Source organism: Xyrauchen texanus, chromosome 26, assembly GCF_025860055.1.
Source record: "Xyrauchen texanus isolate HMW12.3.18 chromosome 26, RBS_HiC_50CHRs, whole genome shotgun sequence".
In the NCBI taxonomy this organism is placed as follows: domain Eukaryota; kingdom Metazoa; phylum Chordata; class Actinopteri; order Cypriniformes; family Catostomidae; genus Xyrauchen; species Xyrauchen texanus.
In genome coordinates this window covers 27464191-27477962 of record NC_068301.1, presented here as the reverse complement: position 1 = coordinate 27477962, position 13772 = coordinate 27464191, and the positions used below count along the sequence as shown (strand labels likewise).

At 35.9% G+C, this 13772-nt stretch overlaps 1 protein-coding gene across 4 annotated transcripts in view; it reads left to right on the top strand.

The window, feature by feature from the left end:
- LOC127619433 (CYFIP-related Rac1 interactor A-like) overlaps positions 1 to 10740 on the top strand; it is a 36979-nt gene extending 26239 nt beyond the window's left edge. For 3 of the 4 annotated variants that reach the window (XM_052092289.1, XM_052092288.1, XM_052092291.1), the window contains 7 exons: positions 1520 to 1656; positions 3162 to 3239; positions 3957 to 4073; positions 4227 to 4306; positions 4420 to 4546; positions 4940 to 5010; positions 7754 to 10740. In XM_052092289.1, the coding sequence (XP_051948249.1) occupies positions 1520 to 1656; positions 3162 to 3239; positions 3957 to 4073; positions 4227 to 4306; positions 4420 to 4546; positions 4940 to 5010; positions 7754 to 7817 (674 nt within the window). In that variant the 3' untranslated portion in view covers positions 7818 to 10740. The remainder of the gene's footprint in view (positions 1 to 1519; positions 1657 to 3161; positions 3240 to 3956; positions 4074 to 4226; positions 4307 to 4419; positions 4547 to 4939; positions 5011 to 7753) is intronic. The other variant, XM_052092287.1, reaches the window with a different exon arrangement.
- Positions 10741 to 13772: the final 3032 nt, after the last annotated feature.

The following is a 13772-nucleotide window of genomic DNA, read 5'->3' as shown; positions in this document are numbered from 1 at the left end:
GGAGAAAAAAGGTCCCACCCTCTTCAACACATCCTGGTATCCGCAGTATCAGGTCCCTGGCTAATAAGTCGGGTTTCTCAGTGGGCCTCCAGATAAAGCATATCAGCTCTTTATTTATAGTAAGACTGCTGCATATTTAATGACAGGAAAGGATAGCCCCTCTGGAGCCATGCGTAGGCATACAAATGACAGTCATTCAGAGATGGCTAAGTCACCAAAGAGGAAGCAAATGCTTAGAACTGTACACCAGTAATCAGTGCAGCACATACCTAATGCACAGGTTCCAGTCTGTCTTATTAAGAGACTGTTCACATTAGAAAACAGTAATGCAGTAATAGTATTAATGAGACACTGCAATAACACTTCTTTGCATTAATGATTTGGTCTCAAATGGAACTACAGTTTTAAAAGCAACTATTGTACCCACAAACACACATGCTGAATATACTATCTTAAACCTACTTAAGATGGTCTAGCTGGTCTCCAGGGCTGGACTGGTAATCTGGCATACTGGGCATTTTACCGGTGAGCCGACACACTTTGGGGCCGATCAGGGGCAGACTGGCCATCGGGAGAACCAAGCGGGAAAGTGGGTTGGCAGCGAAACAGGCGATAAGCTAAAATGAGCCGCCGTGTTACGCAGAAAAGACCACAAAACGGCACCGCGATATGAAGGCCAGCGATGGCCCATCCAGCTAATCTCCACGCCGGACCAGCTGACAAGTGCCCAAAACTTCATTAAAACCAGCAAACCAGACCAGACTGTCCAGGGCTGCATTTCCCAAAATCATCGCAAGCTTAAGTTGATTGTAGAGACCGTGGGCGCCAATGGTTTCTACGATCTTCTTAGGCTTACAATGCTTTTGGGAAACGCAGCCCAGGCTGGGAGACTAGCTAAGACCAACAGACAAGATTAAGCTGGTTTAATACTGATTAATGTATTGTGTCATGAAGGAAATCAGGTCTCTAAGACTAAAATCTGTCCTATGAAAGATGGGTTTGGGTCAGATTCAGAGAAAACTTAGTGTGAACATTGCTGTGTGTGAACTCCAAAATCCACACAAAAACCAAGTAACTTTGAAGCCATTTTTTTATTTCTTTGAAGGACAGTATATACTGCAGTTGGGAGACATTAATATTTGAATCAGCTGGGCTTTCCAACATTGTTCAGTATCTAGGCAACCCTGATGGGATCACAGGTTTTAACTCTAAATTGCAGCAATTACGATAATACAAAAGGGAGGCGTTCGAGAGTGAATATAATGGTAACTCTTTTGCTGTTAACTATGGCGATGAAATACACATATTGCCAAATCGCATTATTGATACATTATACTGGAATCCTGGGTGGGTTTCAAATAGCATGAAAGGTGTTCAGAACAATGCAGACGATAGAATCATTTTTTGGAAAGCTGTGAATGATTTTGAAACTAATTGAAATAAGAGAAAAATTGCTCCAGGAGTATTACTATATAATATGCAAGGGATAATAAAATCTTGAATCAATATCTCTTTCCAGAGAACGCCCTGCGCAGCCTTTTGGAGGCACTAACTAGCCCACCCTATGCTCCCATGCAGCATTTGGAGAGAGAGCAGGCACTCGCAAAACAGTTTGCAGAAATCCTGCACTTCACTCTCAGCTTTGATGAGCTTAAGGTGAGTTCCACATAAAATATCTAGATTAAGATTTAAGGCCTGTTTTCACCTGTTTTAGCATGATAACGAACTATAAATTAACTATAACTGTGACTATAATGTTTTAATAAAATAACAGAGTTCACATCACAACTATAATGATAAGACACAGAGGAACAATATCGTTGGGATCACTTTTTAGAGCATTTTTCCCCTAGCTGATGACCAATAAAAACATTGCTAGCCAATCAAAATCTGACTTTAAAGTCTCAGATGACATTGCATCACCGAGGTCCAGAAAAACCTGCCAATGTTTGACAACCCCCTAACCCCCTTTTCAAAGATGCCTTAAAGAAAAGTGATGTCTGAAAAACTATTTGGTTTACACTGAATTAATAATGATACATATTAATGGAGATGAGTTAATGAAAAGCAGACAACATTGTCTCGCCTCCTTTGAAGCTGCGGTGAAAATGACAGCATTAGCTAAATCTGTTATGTCCAATTCACACTGCCCCAACAAACTCCAACTTACTCCAACAAACATCAACATTCTTAAGTTGGCTGTTGGATTTAGAATGTTGAGAAGCATAACTGTTATTATCAAACTGCCCAAACACCAACAGGATGAACACTGACCCAACAAATTTGTTTGTTGGAGTTTGGTGGGGCAGTGTGAATTGGCCTTATTTAATGCAGCGGATTTAAGGCCCATTCACAACAAAAGCTATATAAATAACTATATTAGTGTGCACACCAACAGATGATAACGTTCTGTTTATTCCAAGCGTACACTGCAGTTATGCTCACGGTCAAGACAATGGATGTAATATAGATCTCTGCTGCTTTAGATACAAGTAACAGATTTAGCTAATGTTGTTGTTTTCACTGCAACTTCAAAAGAGTCAAGACAATGTTGTCGACATTAGCTCTGGGTACCTTAGGTAAGTTTATGCTACCAGCTAGCGTTTCATTATCTCATCTCCGTTAATACTTATTAATTCTGGACATTTATGATGAGCTTCTCTGCAATGTCATCTGCCATTTTTTGGATTTTGATTGGCTGTCAATGTTTTATTGTTCATCAGCTAGAAAAACTCTTAAAGTGTTCCCAACAATTTCGTTCCTCTGTTTCTTTATAGTTGTGGTGTGGACGATCTTTAATAATTTATGGATACAGTTATCAATTTAGTTATCGTTATAAATGTGAACAGGCCTTTACTCTCAGTCGGGCTTCTTCTTTCGGGTGTTCTCTGAGAGACAAGACCAGTAAAAGTCTAGTCTTGATGGGAATATAATTAAGATGTGATGGATAGACTTATAGTCTGTTCAACGGATTGTATTGTTGTTTTAATTGGTGTTACAAAACATTTTCAGTCGACAAAAAACTTTCAAGTTGTGGAAATTAGATGTGCTCTAGTGCTATAGAGCTCTTATCAGCATGGATGGAAATTAGGAATTGTCTTAAAGGGACATTTTCTTTGAAGGCACTGTTAATATGGCTTTTCTAAACCATGTGTTTGCAGATGACAAATCCAGCCATACAGAATGATTTTAGTTACTATAGAAGGACCATTAGCAGGAATCGGTTGAACAATCAGCAGGTAGGAAGATCAACAACTGCTAAAATACAGAACATACACAAGAATAAAACTCTTATGAGTTTAAAGGAATATTCCAGGTTCAATATACGTTATACAGCATTTGTGACAATGTTGATTACCACAAACATTTATTTAGACTCGTCCCTTCTTTTCTTTAAAAAAAATAAATAAAAAGGTTTACAAAGAGGTTAAATTCAGGCGCATACAATGGATGTGAATGAGGCCAATCCCAATCCGCCGTTTCAAAAGTACAGCCTCAAGATGTAAACAATATTTGTTAATGTGATTTTAGTGTGATAAAATCGCTTTCTAACATTTTCTGTGTAAAGTTATATCCAATTTACAACTTCCTTACCATGGTAACCTAACGTCGTAATCCCTTAAACGACTGTAAAAATGATGACTTAAAGAAATTTACAGCTCAAATAATACAAGTTTTAACAGAAGAAATGTAAGTGCTTTTATAAAATTATAAGCTTCACGTTTCTGATTTTAAACCCAGCAAAAATTGACCCCCATTCACCTTTTTTTTTTTTTTTTTAATGGAGAGATGAGTCATAATATATTTTTGTGGTAATCAGTATTATGCCATCAACTTGTGTTAAAAATGGACTATTCCTTTAAGAGTGATGTGAGAGTATTTTGGCATGCACTTATTTTGCATACTCGAAAAATACCTTTTTTAATGCAACTGAAAAATTATGATTTGCATTCCAGTTAGAAGCAGAGAATGAAGTGAATAATGAAATGGCAAATCGGATGTCCCTTTTCTATGCTGAAGCCACACCCATGCTTAAAACTCTGAGCAATGCCACAACTAAGTTTGTGTCAGAGGTAAGTTAAGATTTCATGGAACACTGTATATATGATCCAAATTAATTTACATTTAAAATTGCCTTGGTCAAAAGGTGAGAAAAAGAGATATGCTGTCGCCCTCTAGAGGCTGTTACTGGTATGGTGTTAATGCACCTGTACTGTATGTTGCAGAACAAGACTCTGCCAATCGAGGACACCACCGATTGCCTGAGCACCATGGCCTGTGTGTGCCGCGTCATGTTGGAGACTCCGTAAGTTCCTCTAATTCACTCTCTCATAGATGCAGTCAACAGCTACAAATCAACTTTGATATACAGACATTTCACATTTTATTGAACTATTTATCTCCATTTCGTTTCCAAAGAGAGTACCGGTGCCGTTTCACCAACACAGACACCATGCTTTTCTGTATGCGTGTGATGGTGGGCGTTATTATCCTTTATGACCACGTTCATCCAGTGGGTGCCTTTGCCAAGACCTCCAAGATTGATGTAAGATTATAATCATCCTTATTGGTTTCATATACTAAATGACAAATAACACATACAGTATACTATATCTACTATCTATAGTTCACCCAAAATTGTATATTATGTCATAATTTACTCACTCTTTTATTGTTACAACCCAATATTAATTTCTATCTTCTGTGAAACACAAAAGGAGATTATTCAGATAGCTCTTGTCAATACAATGTAATTGAATGGGGACTGATGCTGCCGAGCTTCAGTCTGTTTGGAACAGTGCTGGTGCGCTTGGTGGTAGGTTGTACATATAGGATTTGTCTTGGGTGTGTGGTTGGGTGTCCATGCTCACAGTGAGGAACTGAAGGGGGTGACCTGTCTTTAAAGCTGTATCCTCACATGCTTGTTTGTGTTGTTCAGATGAAGGGCTGCATCAAGGTGTTGAAAGAGCAGCCTTCAAACAGCGTGGAGGGACTGTTGAATGCACTGAGGTGAGTGGGGAAGCACAGAACACAGGTGACTTTTCCTACAGGAAGAAGAAAAAACTTCCAACGTGTTCCTAAAGAATGAGTTTAAATGCATTGTAAAATAATTTATACTTTCTGAACTGTATTGGGATAAAGACGGCTAAAACCCCTTTATCGCAATAAAGTTTTGGGGGTAAAAAGCACACTTACACAAGTAACATGGTACATTACATTGGTAATATTATGGTATTCTTTACTATACCATGTAAATACCATGGTATGTGAAAATTGTAATTGTAGAGTTCAATAGTAGAGGGTTGACTGGGGCTAGTTGTCAGATTTACAGTATTGAATGTCCGTTTGTGTATTGGCAAATGGTATTATAAAAAGTGAAACATTTTCACTGTTATTGCCCAGGAAAAAAAAAAAAAAATCTTTAACACACTAGGGCATGTCACAGTTACATGTAAACAGTTACAGGATTTGTATACAATTTTTTACATTAATACAACTATGAAACATAACACAAATATAACTGCAAGCAGCAATTACTGGAGCCAAGGTCTTAAAAGCAGAGTAAGCAGCTAAGAAAGCATAGACGAATAATTAAACAAGACCAAAATCATAATTTTTAACCAAAATCTTTGAAGGTTATTTGTAGAAATAAAAATGTTTCTATCGTTTGACCACTAGATGGTGCTTGGCCTCTAAATATGGGGTTAATCATACCAAATACATGTAAGGAAATATGATTGGACATCACTGATTATGACTGTAAGAAAAGACTGTATAAAAACAAATAAAATTGCTTTTATTAATAATAATAAGTCATAATTCCTTACATTTATATAGCGCTTTTCTAGGCACTCAAGGAACTTTAAAAAGTATACAGGAATCTCCTCAACCACCACCAGTGTGCAGCATCCACTGGATGATTCGACCGCAGCCATAGTGCAGCAGAACACCCACCATACAATGGCTATTGGTGAAGAGTAGAGTGATGTAGCCAATTCAGGGATTATTAGGAGGACATGATTGATAACGGCCAAAAGGGGGAAATTTGGCCAGGACACCGGGGTTATACCCCTTCCAGCAGCAACCTTAGTTTTTCCCCAGGAGGTCTCCCATCCAGGTACTGAACAGGCTAAACTCTGCTTAGCTTTAGTGGGCAACCAGGCAAGAGCTGCAGGGTGATATGGCAGCTTTTATTGCAATACATTTAATTCTAAATTGAACAGCTTACAATAACTTTTTGTCATGAGTGCCCCTAGATGATACATACACGACAAAGTATGTGCACAACAGACTTACGGCCTAGGACGAGTATGAAAATGTAGGTTTATAATTCAATCCAAAATGGCGGAAAAGTATGGTCGACCGTGGAAAAATGGGTATCATCGTACTTGCCATGACCCATGTAATCTAAAGAGGGCAGTCGCAGGAAGATGGGTCAAATGAATCAAATGTTAAAAGCATTTATACACTTTTTGTTATAACTGTTGTCCACAGGGTGGCGCTGGCCCTAAACTTTATAGGTAAAGTTTATACGTAGGTACCTTAAGGGCATGGTGCTGATAATGCATAAGAAGTTTTGTAATGGTACGCGTGTTGGTAAAACACAGCATTTTCCTCAAAATTCTAAATTGCTGACACCCATAATGGCCGACCTTTATGCCCCGAGGATTCTAAAGAAACCAGTCTCATGATTAGACCAAACTATTCAGAAGTTATAAGCAAAATTATCCTTTTTTCATATTTCCTGACCACTAGGTGGTGATATTCCAAAACTGTCATGCTTGTGATGACATAAACCAAGTTCTATCGGGAAGACACGCAGGCTTGGTGAAGTTTGAGATGCCATTTATTTGATAGATGTAAAACGGGAGGTGATGTCTCTTTCATTGGCGTAGGCCCCGTCCGGCAGTCGTACCCGGAACCGTCATGTCCTGCTGGAGATAGGAGGCAGGGGCGAGGAGCCTACACCCCTGCGGGACAGGGCTCAACTGGTGGTGGTGGGGAGGTGGAGGTTGCAGTGTTAGCACACCGAAACAGCAATGTGATAGATTGTGAGCGGACTTATAAAGCATTGGCTTACGTGCGATTGGCTAGGTGTTACCCAGCTAATGATGTACACCTGCTGGTCTTCCCGCTAGAACTACGCTCCACTTCCATTTCCATGTCAATACGTTAAAGCATTGTGAAAATACAGCCTCACGTCAATTTTGGTGTGCTCAATGTTGAATTAGTCGATGTGTTATTCAAGAACGGTTTGGTCTTAAAAGCTTCTGTTAACTTCTAGAAATTAAACAAAATTTAGAGCAAATCGGATATACGACCAATGAGTTAGAAATCTGAAATAGCGGAAAATCCAGTGAGCGGAGCTACAACAGCCTTGTCTTGAGAACATGGTTAAAAATTCTAGTTTCATTGTATATTTGACTTTTGCAATAATAAATGCACTTGTTTACCCAACAGCTATAGCAAAAATACTGTATATGGATATTGTAATTTTAGTTATAAAATTTTAGTTATATATTGTAATTTTACCTAATTTTAGAGCATTTTATTCACAAAAAGTGTCACATTTAGAGGGTTTTTGAAAAAGATGACATGTTTTAAGAGCATTTGAAATCAACATATAAAACCACTCCTTTAATACAACAAGCATTTGTGCAAATGGACATTTGACCTCATATTCTTCAACTGACAAAATAACATTGTATTACCATCTGACCATACTACTGCCAACCTTCTTTCTTTCATACAGGTATACAACAAGACATTTAAATGATGACAGCACCTCTAAACAAATCAGGGCCCTGCTTCAATGAGAGCAGGAAGAGGAGAGCAAGAGGAAGGTGACAACCTCTGAAACCTGTTTGTTTACAAGAGCGAAATGCAACTTGATCTCAAATTAAACAAGAAATTCTAGAAAAGAGAAAGGAATATGAATATATATATATATAGATTGTTGATGGTCTATCATTGTGTCATTTTATTAAAAAAAAAAACAGGAAGAATAGAGATATATATGTATATTAAAATTCAAAAATTGAAACAAAACTGCAGCCTACCTGGTAAAACAATGTTAAACCTTTAAAGATTTGACTTAAAGTGATAGTTACAACCGGCAACAAAAAATGGTTAATATGACAAGGTATGTCTGAGTATTTTTGCACACTTGAAAAGGAATCCCACTTCACAGAACAGATTTTAGAAATGGCTTGAAACGGTGTATAGTCAAATTCATTTTCATGCGTTTAGACTTGATTTGATTTGAATGCCTTTGCGTCATTATCCTCAATATGCTTCATCCAATGCATTGTGGTTTTTCGGAGAAAATTGCAGTCCATGGCATTTCCTCTTTGACACAAAGTCTGTTACAGAATAAATGTAAAGTTTGCATATAGTGCACCATACTTGAGTTACATTTCTCTGCAGATACCAACAGAAATCAAGAGCGTACTTTAAACAGACACTGATTTACATTTCATTTAGCTGTTTATATTCACAAAGCACAGGATAGTTTTGTAAAGAAATGATCTGTTTTGTTAGACTAACTCACTAGTGCTGTACAGCAATACTCTACCAAGGTCACAAACTGCAAACACAGCAGTTCATTTGAAATGCCTTCATAATGTACGATACGCTGAAAACATGCTAAATCATCTGTGGAAGTTCATGGCGAGTTGTACATATCACAAGACAAATAATCCTTCAAATAGCTTGAATTTTGTTCTCTTGTCAATTTTAGATGTTAAAATCAAAGACTGAGTGAGCCATGAAACTATCTCAGATGCAACACACATTCTACCCTGTGCCATAGCTGCTTCCTGTACCACTGCAACTCATTCAGGGTCCTACAGTCTGATTGAAAGTCATATCACACACATCACCTGCGTCCAGGAACACATTCTAGATTTAGCATTGAGAAAGACAATACAGCAATGTTAGATTTGCTTTACTCTGTAACCAAAAGCAAATCATTGCCAAATGAGACTGCAACATTGCCTTTTAGATAAACAGAGGAGCTGCAAAAAACTTGACTTGGTGTAAATAAGAGGATTGTCATGTGAGGAATATTATGAGGCATATGTTCTTATGATACAATCTAGATTATTATCTGTTAGAATGGCAGAATTAAAAAAAAAAGTGGTTTTAAAAACAAAAGAGTGAATTGAAAAGACAAAAGCAGTGCTGTACTTTGGATGTCTCGCGCCATTAGTCTGACTTAATTTGATCTTCTAATACATTTTCTATATGGAGTTATGTTGAAAAGCAAAACTCTGTATATCTATATAGATGGCATGCTGTAAAAGTTCAGACAAGACTGTAAATATGGTGTTTTTATTCATTTTTAATTGTTAAGTGAATCTAAATTGGGTATGTGTTGTCTTTAAAAGAAAAAAACAAACATGCGTTTTGACTTGGACCATCAGACTTGCCGTAGAAATATGTTCCAGATCTTCAACTTCATATCAGCGGGAAAGTGACAAACAGGGCAGGGAGGAGGGTGGGGATGGGAGGGATGCGTCTGTCCATTTGCTTGTTTTTTTTTTTTTGTACATATTGTGCAAGAAATAAACTTGTCATTTACTACATTCAACATGGCGTTTTTTTGTGTCTTTTTCAACGTTCTCTGAGCTTAATCGTGAGGCACAGGAAAATAAGTTACGAGAACGTATTTTCAAGGCTAAATTATCTTCTGGATAATGAGTGCTTTGGATAACACTGAATGAATGAGTGAGGACTCATGTACACACTGTAGTCATGTGCTTTAGGTTGCTGTCCATGGTGCTGTACTCTTAGCACACTGAATTCAATTAATCAAATACAACGGACTAAGTTCATTAAAATGGTTGAAATATGGTCCATTAATAAAATGGAATTCACGCATTATTTATGCTGAATTGAACTGTCTACTGCAAACTCACTCTACCTCCATTCCGCTATACAATGCTCATATTTTCACAATCCAATCAATGGATAAACTCCAAAACTTTTTTACTTGAAACTACATCACAATACAAAGTCGGTCACAACTTCCATTTCATGCTGACTTTAAAAAAGTAATTGTTACATCTTTTGCGTTCATGGGTCAATCTTGAACCGGGCATCAATTGCGGTTTTACACGTGATATTATGTCATTTTGTTTGTACATCTATAAATTTGACTATTAATTATAAACACTTCACTTACATTTGGCCTCTTTCCCATACTGTCTCACACACTTTTTTTTGTCTCACTGGGACTGCATTCGGCAGTTCATGCAAGTAAATCGAAGTTATAAAAATAGCTTTTACTTAAAGTGAAAGTTCACCTAAGAAAAGTCACCTTTTTAGAAGAATATTTCAGCTCTATAAGCCCACACAATGCAAGTGAATGGTGAGCAGACCTTTGTAGCTCAAAATAAATCACATAAAGGAAACATAAAAGTAATCCATATTAGACTTGACACATGACTCCAGTGGTTTAATCCATGTCTTCAAAAGTGATATGATAATCTCCACATGTTTGTGTTCTGCTGAAGAATGTCATACAGTTCTGGGATGGGTGTGAGTAAATGATGAGAGAATTTTCATTATTGGGTGAACTATCCCTTTAACACATAAATTAGTATTAATGTTGTACTCTTGAGTTGTACATTTGTTTTAATACAGTTTAGTTGAAAAAGAATATGATGGTTTCATAACTTTTTTCCACCAAATTGAATTAAGCAGTTATGAGTAATAGGATATTCATTAAAATTACTAGTAATTATCACATTAGAATTGAATATAAATGGTATATTATGTTATATTTAGATAAGATTTCACAGACATGTTGATAAAATAAAACACTGTACACTGGTTTTGCTGTAATGTATATTTTGAAATGTCAAATAATTTATAAATGTTATTATTTTTTAACATGTATGAACAGGTAAGAAACTATTAATGAATTACAATAAAGTTTTAAATGAAAAACATCGGGTTATGAATGATTTATAAGCTTGAATTCCACCGGGTCAAAATTGACCCGCAAATGGTTGTATGTAGATTCTGAATGCAATAGGAGGGTTAAATCATTGGACAACTTTTATAACTTTTATTTTCAGCAGTACCTTCAGTCAAAAAAGAAAATACAAAAATAATTTGCTACTTGTTAAATTTACTTAAAAATGAACTAAAGCAACACAACTGTAGAACATTTTGTCACAACTTGATTTTATGGCATTGAAAGCATTTACATTTGTAAAGTGGAGATTTACTTAATTCATATCAGTTGGGACTACATTAATACTTGTGTTATTGTAGCATTGATGAAACATAATGCAAAGCATGCTTTGTATTGGACACAATAGGGAGAGAAAATATTAAAATGAGTCAGTGTTTAATGATTTGTCATGTTCAGATTAAGAAGAGTTTCAGTTATGTTGGAGTTTTGGGGGTTACCATTACGGTGAAGAGTGGAGCTTGAGCTAATGATGAGGACAGATAGATGGCACCAATTTATTTAAAGACCATTAGGGTGTGATTTCCACAACCAGTCAAAGGTTTGGACACACCAACTCATTCTTTATAATGACTATTTTCCACATTTTAGATAAACAGTAAAGTTATGAATACTAAAAATTTATATAAATGGAAGTATGGGAATTATGTTGATTTTTTTGTATTTATTTTTTTAAGAAAATTACCTTATATTTAACTTCTTTAAATTAGGTACCATTTGTCAACATGGAATACCTTAGGAAGGCCACATACTCTATTTTGGAAACATATAAACTTACATTTTGTGATACAAAAACTAGTAAGCATCATTTATAATATAGGCTACATTAACAAGCAAGTGTATTACAATGTATACTTTTTATTACTACTTTCCACACAAGACATCGAGACTAAGGAATAATACTATGGAATAAAAATTGAAATATGATTTTTCAATTATGTTATGACCAAAAACGTTAAATCAATTTCAAAAGAAATAGAAAAAAAAAAAAAGATTTGTAATGAGTTACATAATCAGTCAAGTGAGTTCAAATCTGTGAAGCTGTGGTGAATTTAAATGTTATTTGTTACCACTAGGAGGCAGCAGAGTATTAAAATTGAGAATTCATACAAATTCTTATAATTTGATTTCTGCACTTTTACATTTACACACACATATACATATACATATATATATATATATATATATATATATATATACCCATCTATCTATCTATTATATAATATCTACATATATATCACCACATCATTACAGTAGACCAATTAAGAGAAAAAGGAGCTGTTGGATGTTGAAAGTGCTTGCATAACGTAGGTCAGATGAGCGAATAATCAAATAAATGTTAACAGGTAGCACACATTTAAGAAATAAGGTACAATAAATCACTGAGTACCAATGTAATAGCATGGACTCGAGTACCTTAGGCCTTTTATGAAACCATTACTATTAAGTATTAAGGACAAAAATGCATTCCTATCCAATGAAAGTGAATGGGAACTAATGTTTGCGTTCCACAGAAGTCATATGGATTGAACTGATGTGTGGACTATTTCTTTAAATGACACCTATAGATTCATTAAATGAATCTATAGATTCTCCCACCTAGCTTCAATACAATTGATTAAATTAGTAATTACAGATCACTAGTCATTTCAATATTTTCCATAGCAAGAGAGGTTGATTTCAGTCTATCCATCTGAAAATAAATATTTGATCCCTGACTGATTATCCTGTCAAAAACAGCGCTGACATGTCTAGACACGTTCATTGCTGATCCACTAAAGATAAAGGCAATCCATCACATCTCAGAGCTTTCCACTGAAGCCACAGCAGCTATGAGAATGCAGTTTAAACCTTCCTCCTACTGATGACACATGTTGGACTGGGATCTGCCAGTGGCGGTATTTTGAGAGTTTTCCAGGTGAGTTCAGGAGCTGCCGGTCCATTGACTGGTGCATTGCCAAGCTAAACAAGGCAGCCTTACACGGGCCTGGCAGTTCCACCCCTGCACATGGAGGGATAGAAAGTAGAAAGAGAGGGAAGTATAGGACGAGTTTTTCTAGCCGGAGGGAAAGACCCTGCCCAGTGACAGTAACTGTCTCTTTTTATGACAGACGCCCTTGGGGGTTCACAGAAGTGTGTATTAGTGTCATTTACCAGCACTGGATTAACCTAGTTTATCAGTCCACTCCCATAAACCTGAGTCTTGGAAACACACAATGCAGTTGTTGTGAGTATCCCTTTTCTATTGTTCAAGGGAAATCTTGGCACGAAGCATTTAAATTCCCTAACTGCCATCACCTCCACCTGCCCCGTATACACAACCACACCAACTGTAACAAGAGCTGTTAAGAGTTCATCATTCAAACACAAACACTCATGTTTGCACGTACCTGCAAGGGAACCATTTTTATTAATTTTTCAAATAAACATCCCTCACACACCTAAATAGTTGTAGGCAGATGGGTAGAATAGAAAAAGTCCTGCAAACTGTCATAGCTTGAACATCTTTATTAAATAACATGTTTCTGTCAGTCACACATTTTGAAAAATTCTAATATATATATATATATATATATATATATATATATATATATATATAGATATATATCTATATATATATATATATATATATATATATATATATATATATATATAATATATTTAACACAAAAAAATATAAAAAATATAAAATAAAATATATATATATATATATATATAATAAAATTCTGAAAAATGTTTGCTTAATTCTGAAATGCACATCTAGCTTAATTACAACTGAATATTATATAAA